Here is a 20,461-nt window from a genome sequence, read left to right as displayed (position 1 = left end):
AAAAGTTCCAACTAGATATAGTCGGACTTGCCTCCACGCACAGTTTGGGTTCCGGTACAAGCCCTCTCGAGAGGGGCTGGACTCTCTTCCACTCTGGAGTTGCCCACGGTGAGAGGCGTCGAGCAGGTGTGGGTATACTTATTGCCCCCCGGCTGGGCGCCTGTACATTGGGGTTCACCCCGGTGAACGAGAGGGTAGCCTCCCTCCGCCTTCGGGTGGGGGGACGGGTCCTGACTGTTGTTTGTGTCTATGCACCAAACAGCAGCGCAGAGTACCCACCCTTCTTGGAGTCCCTGGAGGAAGTGCTGGAGAGCGCTCCTTCTGGGGACTCCATCGTTCTACTGGGTGACTTCAATGCTCACGTGGGCAATGACAGTGAGACCTGGAAGGGCGTGATTGGGAGGAACGGCCCCCCCTATCTGAACCCGAGCGGTGTTCTATTATTGGACTTCTGTGCTCGACACGGATTTTCTATAATGAACACCATGTTCAAGCATAAGGGTGTCCATGTGTGCACTTGGCACCAGGACACCCTAGGCCGCAGTTCGATGATCGACTTTGCAGTCGTGTCATCGGATTTGCGGCCGCATGTTTTGGACACTCGGGCGAAGAGAGGGGCGGAGCTGTCAACTGATCACCACCTGGTGGTGGGTTGGCTCCAATGGTGGGGGAAGATGCCGGTCCGACCTGGGAGACCAAAACGCTCTGTGAGGGTCTGCTGGGAACGTCTGGCAGAATCCCCTGTCAGGAAGAGCTTCAACTCCCACCTCCGGCAGAGCTTTTCCCACGTCCCGGGGGAGGCGGGGGACATTGAGTCCGAGTGGACCTTGTTCCGTGCCTCCATTGTTGAGGCGGCCGACCGGAGATGTGGCCATAAGGTCATTGGTGCCTGTCGTGGCGGCAATCCCCGAACCCGCTGGTGGACACCGGCGGTAAGGGATGCCGTCAAGCTGAAGAAGGAGTCCTATCGGGCCATTTTGGCCTGCGGGACTCCGGAGGCAGCTGACAGGTACCGGGTGGCCAAGCGGAACGCGGCTTCGACGGTTGCTGAGGCAAAAACCCGGGCGTGGGAGGAGTTTGGCGAGGCCATGGAGAATGACTTCCGGACGGCTTCGAGGAAATTCTGGTCCACCATCCGGCGTCTCAGGAGGGGGAAGCAGTGCAACGTCAACACTGTTTACAGTGGAGATGGCGTGCTGCTGACCTCGACTCGGGACGTCGTGTGTCGGTGGGGAGAATACTTCGAAGACCTCCTCAATTCCACTTACACGCCTTCCATTGTGGAAGCAGGGCCTGGGGACTCTGAGGCGGACTCTCCAATCTCTGGGGTCGAAGTCACTGAGGTAGTTAAAAAACTCCTCGGTGGCAAGGCCCAGGGGGTGGATGAGATCCGCCCGGATTTCTTAAGGGCTCTGGATGTTGTGGGGCGGTCATGGCTGACACGTCTCTACAACATCGCGTGGACATCGGGGACAGTGCCTCTGGATTGGCAGACTGGGGTGGTGGTTCCCCTCTTTAAGAAGGGGGACCGGAGGGTGTGTTCCAATTACAAGGGAATTACACTCCTCAGCCTCCCTGGTAAGGTCTATTCAGGGGTGCTGGAGAGGACGGTCCGTCGGGAGGTCGAACCTCGGATTCAGGAGGAACAGTGTGGCTTTCGTCCTGGCCGTGGAACAGTGGACCAGCTCTTCACCCTCAGCAGGATCCTCGAGGGTGCATGGGAGTTCGCCCAACCAGTCCACATGTGTTTTGTGGACTTGGAGAAGGCGTTCGACCGTGTCCCTCGGGAGGTTCTGTGCGGGCTGCTTTGGGAGTACGGGGTACCGAGCCAACTGATAAGGGCGGTTCGGTCCCTGTATCACCGATGCCAGAGTTTGGTCCGCATTTCCGGCAGTAAGTCGGATTCGTTCCCAGTGAGGGTTGGACTCCGCCAAGGCTGCCCTTTGTCACCGATTCTGTTTATAATTTTTATGGACAGAATTTCTAGGCGCAGCCGAGGCGTTGAGGGTGTCCGGTTTGGGGACCTCAGCATCGCGTCTCTGCTTTTTGCAGACGACGTGGTGCTGTTGGCTTCTTCAGGCCGTGATCTCCAGCTCTCACTGGAGCGGCTCGCAGCCGAGTGTGAAGCGGTCGGGATGAGTGTCAGCACCTCCAAATCCGAGTCAATGGTCCTCGATCGGAAAAGGGTGGAATGCCCTCTCCGGATCGGGGATGAGATCCTGCCCCAAGTGGAGGAGTTTAAGTATCTTGGGGTCTTGTTCACGAGTGAGGGGAGGATGGCGCGCGAGGTCGACAGGCGGATCGGTGCAGCGTCGGCAGTAATGCGGACTCTGTATCGGTCCGTTGTGGTAAAGAGAGAGCTGAGCCAAAAGGCATAGCTCTCAATTTACCGGTCGATTTACGCTTCTACCCTCACCTATGGTCACGAGCTATGGGTCGTGACCGAAAGAACGAGATCCCGGATACAAGCGGCCGAAATGAGTTTTCTCCGCAGGATGTCCGGGCTCTCCCTGAGAGATAGGGTGAGAAGTTCGGTCATCCGGGAGAGACTCGGAGTAGAGTCGCTACTCCTCCACGTTGAGAGGAGCCAGATGAGGTGGCTCGGGCATCTCATCAGGATGCCTCCTGGACGCCTCCCTGGGGAGGTGTTCCGGGCATCTCCCACCGGTAGGAGACCCCGGGGACGACCCAGGACGCGCTGGAGAGACTATGTCTCTCGGCTGGCCTGGGAACGCCTTGGGATCCCACGGGAGGAGCTAGATGAAGTGGCTGGTAGAGAGGGAAGTCTGGGAGTCCCTCCTGAAGCTGCTGCCCTCGCGACCCGACCCCGGATAAGCGGAAGAAGATGGATGGATGGATGGATGGATGGATGGATGGATGGATGGATGTTAGGCCCATTCTCAGCTCTTCGTTTGTGTTTATGTCACGTTAGCATACCTATCGTTTAGCCTGTTGTTGCTCGTTCATGTCTGTTCTTGGTGTTGGATTTTGATGGATGGATGGATGGATGAATGGTAGAATCCTGGTCGATAATTACGTCTTTTGCCCTTGTTAGTTGTGAATCCTTTTGTTGTGACTGCATACTAGCGGCGTTAGCAAACTTTCGTCACACATAAGTTGTCAAGATGCTTCTTCTTCCTCTATTTCTTCCAATTCTTCCTTTTTTTCCATAGCCTCTGTTTGGCAACTACTAGTACTTCTACTTCACAGGTGTCAAACTCAAGGCCCGGGGGCCAGATACAACCCGCCACATCATTTTCCGTGGCCCGCGAAGACAAATTGTGCACAAACGTCAAGACCAAGGAGATTGTTGTTGTTCCGGAAGGGTCACACCCAACACCTGCCGCTGACCATCGACGGTGCTGTGGTGGACAGAGTGAGCAGCACCAGGTTCCTGGGGGTGCACATCAGTGAGGATCTCTCCTGGTCCACCAACACCGCATCACTGGCGAAGAAAGCTCAGCGCCGCCTGTACCTCCTGCGGAAACTCAGGCGACCAAGTGCTCCTCCGGCCGTCATGACTACATTCTACCGTGGCACCATTGAGAGCGTCCTCTCCAGTTGTATCGCTGTTTGGGGTGGTAGCTGCACTGAATACAACTTGAAGGCCCTGCAGCGCATAGTGAACACGGCTGGTAAGATTATTGGTGCTTCACTCCCCTCCCTGAAGGACATTTACACCTCCCATCTCACCCGCAAGGCGACCACGATTGTGAGTGATGTGAGTCACCCCGCTCACTCTTTGTTTGATCTTCTGCCCTCTGGGAAGAGGTACAGGAGCCTGCCCTCCCGCACCACCAGACTCACTAACAGCTTCATACTCCAGGCTGTTAGGATCCTGAACTCTCTCCCCCCTTCTGCGTAGCGTCCTGTACTTTTGCGCTATATTCTGACTGTCTGCTGTATGCACACTTGCTCCATTTTTGCTCCTCTTATTTATTATGTCATTTGTTTATTTATTATTTATTCATCACTCTTATTTATTCATTGTTTGTGCCTTCTTGTTTTTATTTTTTGTGTTGTTTACTTGTATGTATATTGTGTACTATGTCTTGTCACCGTGGGATAGTGGGAACGTAATTTCGATTTCTTTGTGTGTCTTGGCATGTGAAGAAATTGACAATAAAGCAGACTTTGACTTTGACTTTGAAATCCGTGTGTCATTACTAGAATTGCAAATTGTCTTCACTTTTAATATCTTTTTTTTTTTAAATATTTGACCAGTTTTAACTCGTCTGATTTGTAGCTTTTACTGTATATAACATGAGGTGCTCATACATTTATTTGGGTTGACAAGTCATAATGGCCGTCCGAAAGAAGCTATGACTACAATGCGGCCCGTGAAAAAAACGAGTTTGACACCGCTGTTCGACGTCCTTTGAAGGTAGTTAAGGTAATCATTTTAAACTAAAAAAAAAAAAACGGATCCATAATTATAAGTGAATGTTTCGTCCTCGTTTGATCCTGTCAACACAAGATGTGTTTCAAACTGCCCCAACGCCACTCCTGTTACCACCACCTTGTTATTGTTTTGTTAGTTATTTTTGGGAATTAACTTGTGTTTCTAATTAATACTTAAGGTTGATCACAAAGCCAAGGAGATTATACTAAAGGCAGACCTTCCTAGCCCGAGAAAAGAATTCAGTGCATGTGCCATTGGCTGTAAGGTTTATGTGACTGGAGGAAGAGGATCAGAAAATGGAGTCTCAAAAGACGTCTGGATATATGACACAGTTCATGAAGAATGGTCGAAAGGAGCACCCATGCTTATAGCAAGGTCTGTTATAATGTAATTAAGAATAATAGAGCTTAAGCCCCTATCCCACTGAGAAGTGAGTGAGTCTTTGTAAAGACAGCTCATGTTGCGTTCACGTCAGAGTTTGTCAGGATTCGTTCAAGCCCTCAAATAATCGCAAAATGTTTGCCAGACCTTTGTCAACAGTTTTGGTGATTTTTCTCATTGAAAGGACATTTTTAACATGTTCAACATTTCCTTGCAACAAGGCGAAGAGCTGCCTACTGTTTACCTGACTTACTCTGACGTGAACGCATCATTTGCTACCTTTGAAAACACTCAGTTACTAGCTGCTTCGTGAGATAGAGGCTTTACTATTGTTTCAAACAGTGGATGTGATACTGTGTTGTATGGAAGAGTGGGATGGGAGCCATAATGATACAATGAAAATATTTCGTATCATTTCTTAACCAATGTTTCCACACTGTGAGAAGATAAGTTGAATTGAAGCACATCCTTGGCTTCAGAAACCAATTTCTCAAATGTTATGCCAGGGGTTAGGAACCCTGGTCCTATGAGCGCCATATCCTGCCTGTTTTCAATGTCTTGCTGCTGCAACATATCGGATTCAAACGATCATAATAATTTCAGATTTGTACAGAGCTTGCTGATGAGCTGATCATTTTATTCCCGTGTGTTGCAGCAGGGAGAGATGAAAAACAGGCAGGATATGGCTCTTGTGGGACCAGGATTCCCTACCCCTATTTTATGCAGTTGATCTTCAAAGGCACAAAAGACACGACTCACTTTGTTTTTTCCTTTTGTCACTTGCATGTTCAGATTTGGTCATGGTTCAGCTGAACTGGAGACCAGCCTGTATGTAGTTGGAGGTCATACAGCCATTGCCTTTGTTTTTCCTGCCTCTCCCTCTGTCTCTTTAAAACAGGTAAGACAGAGGCTTTCATTTGATCTGTTTTTAATTTAATTAATCTTGATGAATTTTAATTTTTAATGAGTTTTGATTTATCTATTTTTAATCTTTACCCAGAAAAATTGGTGAAGTATATTGTGTCCTAATATTTTCAGGTTGAACGGTATGAGGCTGGCAGTAACAAGTGGACGATGATGGCTCCCTTAAGAGATGGTGTCAGTAATGCAGCAGTGGTCAGTGCCAAATCAAAACTGTTTGTTTTTGGGGGCACCAGCATACACAGAGAGAAAGCCTCTAAGGTTGGTCGAGCTTGATGTACATTAGCTGTTGGATTATTTTGTTTTCTGTTTCAATGCCTGCATAAACGAGTGGACAACAGAGGATCCTTGTCTGTGCCATAGTTTTTTTTGGGGGTGCAAGGGGCAGCACTGTTCTTTGTGTAGTTAATGTTGATAACCCAGCTATTCATTTTCTGAACCACTTATCCTCACAGGGGGCTGCAGGTGTGCTGAAGCCTGTCCTAGAGCAAATAAATTAGTTAAATAAATCAACTCAGTATTACATGGTGTACACAATTATTAAGCAAGTGTGTATTTTGACCATTTGATCATTTTTATGCCTATTTTCCAACTCCATGCGGTATGAGCTTGAACGCTTACTCAATACAAGCATATGAAGTGATGTGTATTTATAGAATGAAGGACGATGGGGCCTAAGGACATCAACACCCTACATCGCAGTGTGCATAATTATTAGGCAGCTTGTTTTCCTCAGGCAAAATAGGGCAAAAGAAGACTCTGAAAAATTAAAAATCATTAAAAGTCTGTCAGGGGGTTGCAGCATTCTTTAAAATGCTAAGACAGAGGTGTGATCACAGAACCATCAAACATTTCATTGTGCTACCATATTCCGGAACTTCAACCCAACTGGAGTGCCCAGAAGTACCAGATGTTTAGTGCTCAGAGACAAGGCCAAGGTACAAGGGCTGACACCCCACCACAATTTACAAGACATACCGTAATTTTCGGACTATAAGTCGCGGTTTTTTTCATAGTTTGGGTGGGAGGGCGACTTATACTCAGGAACGACTTATATGTGTTTTTTCTTTTCAAAAAATTTCAAAAAAAAAGAAAAAAAAATGAAACCGCGATAAACGAACCGCAATGTATCAAGGGATTACTGTAATTTGAATTTCAAGTGACGACAGCAGCGCGAAACCATCTGCGTCACTCCAATTCATTAAATCCATCAATCGTCCTTTGTCAACAATGCGTGCGCGCCGCTGACGGCTCTTGCACTTAAAAATATTCCACAGGCCCATATAACGATATATAAATTATATATCAAATAACTATTACCGTTTTTTTCCATGTATAATGCGCAAAATTTAACTAATTTATTGCCCTAAAATCTGGGGTGCGCATTATACATGGGTACAATTTTTTTTTAATTTCTTTCTTTATTTTTCTTTTTTTTTTTTTTTTGTGAAGAAAATCATGGTACAACAATTTTTGAAGAAAATCTTGTCACGGATGGTTCTTTACAACATCACTTTCCTCTCTTTTCATTTTAACCTAACTGATCGCGGTGGTGCCTTTCTGGGCAGTCGGAGAAATCAACGCCAACAAAAAAAATACATCCAGCCTAGTTAAGAAATCACCAGAAAGATCACCATGACAATTGTGAATAATAAATAAATAATTATTATATATATTATATATATTATTATTATAATAATAAATAATTGTGATAAATAACTGGAACATCACTCAAATATTGGTGATCCCGTTGAGAGTCTCACATATTTCTTCGCTATCGAGTTTGCTACTGCATGCGCAGTGATACTGACCGGCAGAATAACATCCGGTTGTTCCCAAAGATGATCTTTTTTCTGAAATAATTTTATGTTTACGGACTTAAGTAACCCGGCCGGGTCATACCAAAGACTATAAAAATGGGACCCATTGCCTCCCTGCTTGGCACTCAGCATTAAGGGTTGGAATTGGGGGGTGAGATCACCAAATGATTCCCGAGCGCGGCGCCGCTGCTGCTCACTGCTCCCCTCTCCCCCAGGGGATGGATCAAAATCACACGGGGATGGGTCAAATGCAGAGGACAAATTTCACCACACCCAGACGCGTGTGTGACGATCATTGGGACTTTAAAAAATATATATATAATAAAATAAAATAAAATAAAAAAAAAAGTCAAAATTTGGGTGCGTATTATACATGGGTACAGGCTTTTTTCCAGCATCGACATGCCATTTTTAGGGTGCGTATTATACATGGGGGCGCATTATACATGGAAAAAAACGGTATATAAGCAATAATGTTATCCCCCTCCGTGAGTCGTCACCTTATCGTGGTGGAGGGGTTTGCGTGCCCCTATGATCCTAGGAGCCATGTTGTCTGGGGCTTCATGCCCCTGGTAGGGTCACCCATGGCAAACGGGTCCTAGGTGAGGGGCCAGACAAAGCACGGCTCATCAGCCCCTTATGATGAAAAAAATGAATGGATCACGTTTTCCCTCGCCCGGACGCGGGTCACCGGGGCCCCCCTCTGGAGCCAGGCCTGGAGGCGGGGCTCGAAGGCGAGCGTCTGGTGGCCGGGCCTTCGCCCATGGGGCCCGGCCGGGCTCAGCCCGAAAAGGAAACGTGGGTCCCCCTTCCCATGGGCTCACCACCTGTGGGAGGGGCCAAAGGGGTCGGGTGCATTGCAAGCTGGGCGGCGGCCAAAGGCAGGGACCTTGGCGGTCTGATCCCCGGCTGCAGAAGGTGGCTCTTGGGACATGGAATGTCACCTCTCTGGCTGGAAAGGAGCCCGAGCTGGTGTGCAAGGCAGAAAAGTTCAGACTAGATCAGGGGTGGGCAAACCTTTTGACTCGCGGGCCGAACTGGGTTCTAAATTTGGACCGGAGGGCCGAACCAGGAGCAGATGGACGTAGTGTTTGTGTGAAGTAATATAAGCGACCTGTAAAGGTCATTGCATAAAAGATTTTGGCCTTTAGTAGGTAGTAAAGCATGGATATTCCAAACAAGTTTTTTGAAAACAAATGCATTTATTAACAGCATTAAAAAAAAAAATCATTAAAAAACTGCTATCAGTGATTCTCATAAAATACGACACTATTATTATGAATAACAGTCTCCATCACTTCAGTGCCTGCAGGTCAGATTAATGAAAGATGTTTATCTTATGAGATCACATCAAACGGCAAACATTCTGACCAAATATATCATCTTGAAGAATCGGTGAAAGCATACATCCAAATAAAGTAATCAAAACGGCAACACGGTGAGGGGTATCTGAAAATCAGAGCAGAGTTTTAACTCACAAACACCTGGTAACAGAGGTGAGGAAACGGGAAACACTTCCTTAAAGTAAGCCTTAAGAACTTTACAGGTTAAGATTAGTCGCAAACAGGTGGTGCATCAATGTCCTTGAGCATCCTGCATTGTTTGAAAATGAGTGGTCGCTAGTTTCAATCCCTGCTATGTGTACAAATCATATTCAAAATGCATTTTTTTTACAACAAACTTGAGAGCCTCCCCTTCATTTTCAGTGGGAACAGTGTTGTTGGTCTCCCTTTTTTGCTAGTGCGTTATAGTCTGGAGTAAAACTTGTTGTGGCAATTCTGAGGAGAGATCCGAGATGTTGGTCCGTTTACCTCGATCTGTGACGGGTTGATGTTGATGTGGCTGAACGTCACGTCGCGTACGTCGAGCCAAATTGGCCACTCTTTTTTAAACACTCGGCACTGTGTCCACCTTGATTTTCCTTGGGCGACTCATTTTAATAGAAGGATTCCAGGGGAAGGTTTGTGGGTGGATTTAGCGTAAAACTGTATCTGAAAGCTCAGCGCGCGAATTACAAGAATGCTGTCGTCACAGCCCACGCTCTAAATTCGGGACTGATACAAATAGAGCGCGAGTACGCCATGTCCGTACTACTGAGTACGTACGTACACGCACTTGTGAGTGTGCGCCGAGCTTTCTGACACGGCTTCCGGTAGTAAATGCGCAGGCGAGCGGTTCCCCATCTACTGGGGAAACGCAGTCATTGCAGGCAAAATGACCAAAAAAAATGTTTAATAACAATTTGTTCAGGGTTGGCGGGCCGGATTAAACGGTCCCGTGGGCCGGATGTGGCCCGCGGGCCGTAGTTTGCCCACCCCTGGGCTAAACGATAGGTATGCTAACGTGACATAAACACAAACTAAGAGCTGAGAACGGCCCTGACGTAAAATTCAGAGTTATTTAAAAAACTATTACATAAATAACACGTTAATAAAACCATCCGTGTCACTCCAATTCATTAAATCCATCAATCGTCCTTTGTCAACAATGCGTGCGCGCCGCTGACGGCTCTTGCACTTAAAAATATTCCACAGGCCCATATAACGATATATAAAGTCAAAGTCAAAGTCAGCTTTATTGTCAATCCCTTCATGTGTCAAGACACACAAAGAAACCGAAATTCCGTTTCCTCTATCCCACGGTGACGAGACATAGTACACGATAGACATACAAGTAGACGACAAAATAAAAACAAGAAGGCACAAACAATAAATAATAAATAATAAATAAATAAAAGGAGCGATGAATAAATAATAAACAAATAACCCAATAAATAAGAGGAGCAAAACTGAGCCAGTGTGCATACAGCAGACAGTAAGCATAGCGCAAAGAACAGGATGCTACGCAGACAGGGGATATATATATATATTTATATATATATAAATTATATATCAAATAACTATTATATAAGCAATAATGTTATCAAACCATCTGTGCACTCTAAATCATTAAATCCATCGATCAAATTCCTCGTCCTTTGTCAACAACGCCGCGCGTGCGTGCGCCCTGACGTCAGCCTCGTCGTTATTCCACAGATCTACTATATAACTATATTGTAGCGTTAACAAAGTTCAAGGAAAGACGTGGGTTTGGTAAACGGCTCTTTTTTAACAAAACAAACTTCCAGGCATGTGGCGGCGTGGACTTCCAGCCACGGAAATGGAAGAGAGCTCCATAGAATAGGACCGGGCGTGCGTAAAAGCCATGACCGAGCCCCATCCACCGTCCCCGGACAGCCACCCGGCCGAGCGCCGGCCCTCGACTTCCATCCACGGAGGTGAAAGACAGCTCGGTAGAGTAGGACCGGGCGTGCGTAAAAGCATTGTCCGAGCCCCATCCACCGTCCCTGGACAGCCACCCAGCCGAGCGCCGGCCCCCGACTTCAATCCACGGAAGTGAAAGAGAGCTCCGTCGAGTCAATCTTTGTCCTTTATGTAAACAACGCCGCGTTGCGCTGCTGACGTCGCGCTGCTGACGTCGCGCTGCTGACGTCGCGCTGCTGACCGCGACGTCGCGCTGCTGACGTCACTTGAAATTCAAATTACAGTAATCCCTTGCTACATTGCGGTTCGTTTATCGCGGTTTCGTTTTTCTTTTTTGTTTTTTTCTTTTTTTGAAATTTTTTGAAAAAAAACACAAGTCGCTCCTGAGTATAAGTCGCCCCCCCACCCAAACTATGAAAAAAAACGCGACTTATAGTCCAAAAATTACGGTACCTCAGTGACTTCGACCCCAGAGATTGGAGAGTCCGCCTCAGAGTCCCCAGGCCCTGCTTCCACAATGGAAGGCGTGTAAGTGGAATTGAGGAGGTCTTCGAAGTATTCTCCCCACCGACACACGACGTCCCGAGTCGAGGTCAGCAGCACGCCATCTCCACTGTAAACAGTGTTGACGTTGCACTGCTTCCCCCTCCTGAGACGCCGGATGGTGGACCAGAATTTCCTCGAAGCCGTCCGGAAGTCATTCTCCATGGCCTCGCCAAACTCCTCCCACGCCCGGGTTTTTGCCTCAGCAACCGTCGAAGCCGCGTTCCGCTTGGCCACCCGGTACCTGTCAGCTGCCTCCGGAGTCCCGCAGGCCAAAATGGCCCGATAGGACTCCTTCTTCAGCTTGACGGCATCCCTTACCGCCGGTGTCCACCAGCGGGTTCGGGGATTGCCGCCACGACAGGCACCAATGACCTTATGGCCACATCTCCGGTCGGCCGCCTCAACAATGGAGGCACGGAACAAGGTCCACTCGGACTCAATGTCCCCCGCCTCCCCCGGGACGTGGGAAAAGCTCTGCCGGAGGTGGGAGTTGAAGCTCTTCCTGACAGGGGATTCTGCCAGACGTTCCCAGCAGACCCTCACAGAGCGTTTTGGTCTCCCAGGTCGGACCGGCATCTTCCCCCACCATTGGAGCCAACCCACCACCAGGTGGTGATCAGTTGACAGCTCCGCCCCTCTCTTCGCCCGAGTGTCCAAAACATGCGGCAGCAAATCCGATGACACGACTGCAAAGTCGATCATCGAACTGCGGCCTAGGGTGTCCTGGTGCCAAGTGCACACATGGACACCCTTATGCTTGAACATGGTGTTCATTATAGAAAATCCGTGTCGAGCACAGAAGTCCAATAATAGAACACCGCTCGGGTTCAGATAGGGGGGGCCGTTCCTCCCAATCACGCCCTTCCAGGTCTCACTGTCATTGCCCACGTGAGCATTGAAGTCACCCAGTAGAACGATGGAGTCCCCAGAAGGAGCGCTCTCCAGCACTTCCTCCAGGGACTCCAAGAAGGGTGGGTACTCTGCGCTGCTGTTTGGTGCATAGACACAAACAACAGTCAGGACCCGTCCCCCCACCCGAAGGCGGAGGGAGGCTACCCTCTCGTTCACCGGGGTGAACCCCAATGTACAGGCGCCCAGCCGGGGGGCAATAAGTATACCCACACCTGCTCGACGCCTCTCACCGTGGGCAACTCCAGAGTGGAAGAGAGTCCAGCCCCTCTCGAGAGGGCTTGTACCGGAACCCAAACTGTGCGTGGAGGCAAGTCCGACTATATCTAGTTGGAACTTTTCTGCCTCACACACCAGCTCACACCCCTTTGGCCCCTCCCACAGGTGGTGAGCCCATGGGAAGGGGGACCCACGTTTCCTTTTCGGGCTGTGCCCGGCCGGGCCCCATGGGCGAAGGCCCGGCCACCAGACGCTCGCCTTCGAGCCCCGCCTCCAGGCCTGGCTCCAGAGGGGGGCCCCGGTGACCCGCGTCCGGGCGAGGGAAAATCATAAGGGGCTAATGTGAGCCGTGCCTTGTCTGGCCCCTCACCTAGGACCCGTTTGCCATGGGTGACCCTACCAGGGGCATGAAGCCCCAGACAACATGGCTCCTAGGATCATAGGGGCACGCAAACCCCTCCACCACGATAAGGTGACGACTCACGTAATATTCAGAGTTATTCAAATAACTATTACATAATTAACATGTTTATAAAACCATCTGTGTCACTCAAATTCATGAGATCCATCGATCGTCCTTTATGTCAACAATGGGTGCGCGCCGCTGACGGCGCTTGCACTTCAAAATATTCCACAGGCGCATATAACGATATGTAAATTATATATCAAATAGCTATTATATAAGCAATAATATTATCAAACCATCTGTGTCACTCCAAATCATTAAATCCATCAATCAAATTCCTCGTCCTTTGTCAACAACGCCGCGCGTGCGCCCTGACGTCAGCCTCGTCGTTATTCCCCAGATCTAGTATATAACTATATTGTAGCGTTAACAAAGTACAAGGAAAGATGTGGGTTTGGTAAACGGCTCTTTATTTAACAAAACAAGAGTTCAACGAGCCAACAACTACTGAACTGTAACGATGAAAACATATACAAGTTGCTACACGAAATAAAATATATCAAATAACTATAACATACAGTGCCTTGCGAAAGTATTCGGCCCCCTTGAACCTTTCAACATTTCGCCACATTTCAGGCGTCAAACATAAAGATATAAAATTTTAATTTTTTGTCAAGAATCAACAAGTGGGACACAATCGTGAAGTGGAACGAAATTTATTGGATAATTGAAACTTTTTTAACAAATAAAAAACTGAAAAGTGGGGCGTGCAATATTATTCGGCCCCTTTACTTTCAGTGCAGCAAACTCACTCCAGAGGTTCAGTGAGGATTTTTGAATGATCCAATGTTGTCCTAAATGACTGATGATGATAAATAGAATGCACCTGTGTGTAATCAAGTCTCCGTATAAATGCACCTGCTATTTGATAGTCTCAGGGTTCTGTTTAAAGCGCAGGGAGAACCATAAAGACAAAGGAACACACCAGGCAGGTCCGAGATACTGTTGTGGAGAAGTTTAAAGCCGGATTTGGATACAAAAAGATTTCCCAAGCTTTAAACATCTCAAGGAGCACTGTGCAAGCAATTATATTGAAATGGAAGGAGTATCAGACCACTGCAAATCTACCAAGACCCGGCCGTCCCTCTAAACTTTCATCTCAAACAAGGAGAAGACTGATCAGAGATGCAGCCAAGAGGCCCATGATCACTCTGGATGAACTGCAGATAACTACAGCTGAGGTGGGAGAGTCTGTCCATAGGACAACAATCAGTCGTGCACTGCACAAATCTGGCCTTTATGGAAGAGTGGCAAGAAGAAAGCCATTTCTCAAAGATATCCATAAAAAGTCTCGTTTAAAGTTTGCCACAAGCCACCTGGGAGACACACCAAACATGTGGAAGAAGGTGCTCTGGTCAGATGAATCCAAAATCTAACTTTTTGGCCACAATGCAAAACGATATGTTTGGCGTAAAAGCAACACAGCTCATCACCCTGAACACACCATCCCCACTGTCAAACATGGTGGTGGCAGCGTCATGGTTTGGGCCTGCTTTTCTTCAGCAGGGACAGGGAAGATGGCTAAAATTGATGGGAAGATGGATGGAGCCAAATACAGGACCATTCTGGAAGAAAACCTGTAGGAGTCTGCAAAAGACCTGAGACTGGGACGGAGATTTATCTTCCAACAGGACAATGATCCAAAACATAAAGCCAAATCTACAGTGGAATGGTTCACAAATAGACGTATCCAGGTGTTAGAATGGCCAAGTCAAAGTCCAGACCTGAATCCAATCGAGAATCTGTGGAAAGAGCTGAAGACTGCTGTTCACAAACGCTCTCCATCCAACCTAACTGAGCTCGAGCTGTTTTGCAAGGAAGAATGGTCAAGAATTCCAGTCTTTCGATGTGCAAAACTGATAGAGACATACCCCAAGCGACTTGCAGCTGTAATTGCAGCAAAAGGTGGCGCTACAAAGTATTAGCGCAAGGGGGCCGAATAATATTGCACGCCCCACTTTTCAGTTTTTTATTTGTTAAAAAAGTTTAAATTATCCAATAAATTTCGTTCCACTTCACAATTGTGTCCCACTTGTTGATTCTTGACAAAAAATTAAAATTTTATATCTTTATGTTTGAAGCCTGAAATGTGGCGAAATTTTGAAAGGTTCAAGGGGGCCGAATACTTTCGCAAGGCACTGTAAATAGTTCGCCGCCACACGGCCCCAAGCACCGGTGTCGACTTCCAGGTGTGTGGCGGCGTGGATTTCCATCCCCGGAGGTGGCACTTCCAGCCACGGAGGTGGAAGAGAGCTCCATAGAATAGGACCGGGCGTGCGTAAAAGCCATGTCCGAGCCCCATCCACCGTCCCCGGACAGCCACCCGGCCGAGCGCCGGCCCCGGACTTCCATCCACGGAGGTGAAAGAGAGCTCCGTACAGTAGGTCCGGGCGTGCGTAAAGCCAAGTCCGAGCCCCATCCACCGTCCCCGGACAGCCACCCGGCTGAGCGCCGGCCCCCGACTTCCATCCACGGAGGTGAAAGAGAGCTCCGTAGAGTAGGACCGGGTGTGTGTAAAAGCCATAATGGTTTTTCAAACCTTCTGTGTCACTCCAAATCATTAAATCCTTCAAACTCTTCGTGTCACTTACAAACAAAGCCGCTAATGATGCCGGTAGTGCGTGGGGCCCTTCGTCATCTTCGTCATCCCGTGATCGAATCTTTGTCCTTTATGTAAACAACCGCCGCTCCGCGCTGCTGACGTCACTTGAAATTCAAATTACATAATCCCTTGCTACATCGCGGTTTCACTTTTTTATTTTGAAAATTTATGAAAAAATTCACATATAAGTCGCTCCTCAGTATAAGTCGCCCCCCCACCCAAACTATGAAAAAAAACGCGATTTATAGTCCGAAAAATATGGTACTTGACAGAAGTTTTGCAGGTTGAGGTTTGGTGTCATGCATGCTGGGATTAACTGTTTGCACTTATCTGTAAACGGTTGTCATTTTCTGTTTTCTGTTTCTAGGTCCAATGCTATGACCCTGTTGGTAACCGCTGGAATATTGCAGCTGAATGCCCGCAACCTTGGCGCTACACAGCAGCTGCAGTCTTAGGTAGTCAGATCTTCATCATGGGTGGTGACACAGAATTCACAGCCGCCTCTGCTTATCGGTTTGACTGTGAAACAAATCAGTGGAGTCGTGTCGGTGACATGACATCCAAGCGAATGAGCTGCCATGCTGTGGCCTCCGGAAATAAGCTGTACGTGGTCGGAGGTTACTTTGGTACACAAAGATGTAAAACATTGGATTGTTATGATCCAACATCTGATAGCTGGAACTCCATCACTACTGTGCCTTACTCACTGATACCCACTGCCTTTGTCAGCACATGGACCTACCCGCCTAAGTAGAATACAATATGAGGTAAATTCGGAATTGCCGAAAAATATCAAGTATTTTTGATAGGTGCATGCTGTTTCACTGCCATTTACCAGCATACTTGGCAACTGACCATATGCATGGCAACACAAAGCATTTCCAGTCTGTGGAAAGGTTAGGAGAGTACAACTTTCTTAAGATACTGGGACACCATCTGGTTGAAATAATAATCAAATTTTATAAATGTGTGATACTATCCGGTTGTGTAATAGGTATATTGAATAGTTCGATGCTGGTGCTGTAAAAGGTCGAAATTTCATCAGCTGAGATTGGCTGGCAACCGGTTCGGGGTGTACCCATATGACAGCTAGGATAGGCTCCAGCACGCACACGCACAGATATAAGTCTCGGGCGGTCAAAACGTCTCTTTTCCTCTCCGCTCAGTGCTCATTGGTTGGCCGAACGAGCCGCTCAATCACAAGCTCTTCTCACAGGGATCAATTAACTTTTGAGCCATGAGAAAACTGATCCTGCTAGTATATTGGTGGTTCTCTTTACAATTAAACATGTTTCACTGGTTACAATATAGCAAAACTACTGCATAGATCAAATAAGCCAAATACAATGTATTTATACAGCCCTTAATTGCAAACATGTCTCAAAGGGCTTCACATGGCAGCAAGTGACAATTTTTCTTGACATCCCCTGATCTTAACTACCAGGAGGGCAAGGAAAAACTCACAAAACCCCCAAAAATAACCAACCGCATTGAGATTTATGCTGTTGTTTCTATGTAAATGTATTTAAGTGGTGGTAACTACTGTAAGTTTTGGACTATAAGTCGCGTTTTTTTTCATAGTTTGGGTGGGGGGGCGACTTATAATAAGGAGCGATTTATGTTTTTTTTCAAATATTTTCCAAAAAAAAAAAAAAGTGAAACCGCGATAAACGAACCGCGATGTAGCAAGGGATTACTGTAATTTGAATTTCAAGTGACGTCAGCAGCGCGACGCGGCGTGGCGCGGCGGTTGTTTACAAAAAGGACAAAGATTGATCACGGGATGACGAAGATGATGAAGGGCCCCACGTACTACCGGCATCATTAGCGGCTTTGTTTCTAAGTGACACGGAGGATGAAGAGTTTGAAGGATTTAAGGATTTGGAGTGACACAGAAGGTTTGAAAAACTGTTATGGCTTTTACGCACGCCCGGTCCTACTCTACAGAGCTCTCTTTCACCTCCGTGGATAGAAGTCGGGGGCCGGCGCTCGGCCGGGTGGCTGTCCGGGGACAGTGGATGGGGCTCGGTCATGGCTTTACGCACGCCCGGTCCTATTCTATGGATCTCTCTTTGTTCTCTCTGTTGATCTCTGTTGGTCCACCAACACCGCATCGCTGGCGAAGAAGGCCCAGCGCCGCCTGTACTTCCTTCGGAAACTCAGGCGAGCGGGGGCTCCTCCGGCCGTCATGACTACTTTTTACCGCGGCACCATTGAGAGCGTCCTCTCCAGCTGTATTGCTGTCTGGGGTGGCAGCTGCACTGACTACGACTTGAAGGCCCTGCAGCGCATAGTGAAAACGGCTAGTAAGACTATTGGTGCTTCTCTCCCCTCCTTGAAGGACATTTACACCTCCCATCTCACCCGCAAGGCGACCAAGATTGTGAGTGATGTGAGTCACCCCGCTCACTCTTTGTTTGAACTTCTGCCCTCTGGGAGGCGGTACAGGAGCCTGCGCTCCCGCACCACCAGACTCTCCAACAGCTTCGTACTCCAGGCTGTTAGGATCCTGAACTCGCTCCCCCTTTCAGCGTAGCGTCCTGTTCTTGCTGTCTGCTGTATGCACACTGGCTCGGTTTTGCCCCTCTTATTTAATGGGTTGTTGGTCTATTGTTTATTCATCGCTCATTTAATTTTATTTATTATTTATTATTTATTATTTATGGTTTGTGCCGGCGGCTCGGTGGCGCACTGGGTAGCACGTCCGCCTCACAGTTAGGAGGGTGCGGGTTCGATTCCACCTCCGGCCCTCCCTGTGTGGAGTTTGCATGTTCTCCCCGGGCCCGCGTGGGTTTTCTCCGGGCACTCCGGTTTCCTCCCACATCCCAAAAACATGCTTGGTAGGCCGATTGAAGACTCCAAATTGTCCCTAGGTGTGAGTGCGAGTGCAAATGGTTGTTTGTCTCTGTGTGCCCTGCGATTGGCTGGCAACCGGTTCAGGGTGTCCCCCGCCTACTGCCCGATGACGGCTGGGATAGGCTCCAGCACTCCCGCGACCCCCGTGGGGACTAAGCGGTTCAGAAAATGGATGGATGGATGGATGGTTTGTGCCTTCTTGTTTTTGTTTTGTGTCGCCTACTTGTATGTCTCGTCACCGTGGGATGGAGGAAACGGAATTTCGGTTTCTTTGTGTGTCTTGACATATGAAGGGATTGACAATAAAGCTGACTGACTTTTGACTTTTTTCACCTCCGTGGTTGGAAGTCCACGCCGCCACATGCCTAGAAGTTTGTTTTGTTAAATAAAGAGACGTTTACCAAACCCACATCTTTCCTTGTACTTTGTTAACGCTACAATATAGTTATATACTAGATCTGTGGAATAACGACGAGGCTGACGTCAGGGCGCACGCGCGGCGTTGTTGACAAAGGGCGAGGAATTTGATCGATGGATTTAATGATTTAGAGTGCACGGATGGTTTGATAATATTATTGCTTATATAATAGTTATTTGATATCTAATTTATATATCGTTATATGGGCCTGTGGAATATTTTGAAGTGCAAGCGCCATCAGCGGCGCGCACCCATTGTTGACAAAGGACGATTGATGGATTTAATGAATTGGAGTGACACAGATGGTTTTATAAACGTGTTATTTATGTAATAGTTTTTTTTAATAACTCTGAATGTTACGTCAGGCCCGTTCTCAGCTCTTCGTTTGTGTTTATGTCACGTTAGCATACCTATCGTTTAGCCTGTTGTTGCTCGTTCATGTCTGTTCTTGGTGTTGGATTTTGTCGAATAAATTTCCCCCCAAAATGCGACTTATGCTCCGGAGCGACTTATCTATGTTTTTTTTCACGTTATTGCGCATTTTATAGCTAATGCGACCTATATTCCGGAGCGACTTTTAGTCCGTAAATTACGGTAGCTGTCATGTAGGGATGTCCTATCTTATTAGCATAAGCAGTCATAAAGACCAAACAGCCCTTAGCGATTGACGTCTCTGTGGTCGTACAATGGAGTGCTGTTCCGACTTCTTATCAAACACCTTTAAATAAGTCACGGAAATTATATCACTAGCACTTAGGTCGACGCACTAGTCATTTAGCTTTGTACGGGCTTTGTATCGTCCATTTTAAGGTTAGTGCTCACAGTTCAAAAGAAAATGTATTTACGATGAAAATAATTGGGGTCTAAGACCAAACCGCATTGGACAGAAAGTCGTGTAGAATCGAAGTGCGAAAAAGCGAGGTTCAGCTGTACTTACACTGGAACGACTTTAGTAAGTTGAACTGGTTCAATGGCTTCACTGTAAAATACAATGTTAAAAAGTAATTTTTAGCATCCTACAACAACTGAGTTAAGACACGTGTTGAGCGTGATGTCCAGTTGAAATACCGTTTTTTTCCGTGTATAATACGCAAAATTTAACTAATTTATTGTCCTAAAATCTGGGGTGCGCATTATACATGGGTACAAATTTTTTTAAATTTTTTTTTTTTTTTCTTTTCTTTTTTTTTTAAGAAAATCATGGTACAACAAAACCAACAACAGGACTGACCGACAAAGACGTGGAACAAAAAGACAGGGTGACATTACCAAAGACAGGAACAGACCAAACAGACATCATGACAGTAACACATGCAATGATCTGACGGTGAGCGAGGGGCAGACAGGACTTAAATACAAAACACGTTACAAGAACAATAGTGTGTTTGTACTGTGCTCTGGTCATTTCGTCAAAGAAGGGATAATAGTCCTCTTCTCTTCTTGACTGACAATGAATGTGATAGTTTAATACAATCAGCAAATAACAAAATGCGTATTACAGGTAATATTTTATTTCACAACACTTTGCCTTGTTCCTTTCGTCTCTGCTGTTCACTTCAAACACGCTCCATACGAACGCAATGCTCTCGTATCAGACGCTTGCTCGATCACCTGCTCGTTTGCTGTCACAATGTACCCTACACAAATCCGAAACATTT

At 47.2% G+C, this 20,461-nt stretch overlaps 1 protein-coding gene across 1 annotated transcript; it reads left to right on the top strand.

Annotated features, from left to right (window-relative positions):
* Positions 1–4,302: 4,302 nt before the first annotated feature.
* LOC119123965 (kelch-like protein 25) lies at positions 4,303–16,760 on the top strand. The gene is given in 5 exon segments (XM_037253384.1): positions 4,303–4,308; positions 4,539–4,777; positions 5,576–5,681; positions 5,822–5,965; positions 15,897–16,760. Coding segments are annotated over 5 exon segments (882 nt in total). The 3' UTR covers positions 16,284–16,760.
* Positions 16,761–20,461: the final 3,701 nt, after the last annotated feature.

The sequence above is a fragment of the Syngnathus acus genome, chromosome 6 (genome assembly GCF_901709675.1).
Source record: "Syngnathus acus chromosome 6, fSynAcu1.2, whole genome shotgun sequence".
Taxonomy (NCBI): Eukaryota; Metazoa; Chordata; class Actinopteri; order Syngnathiformes; family Syngnathidae; genus Syngnathus; species Syngnathus acus.
The sequence above is the reverse complement of the archived record's forward strand: the minus strand, read 5'-3'. Positions and strand labels throughout refer to the sequence as shown.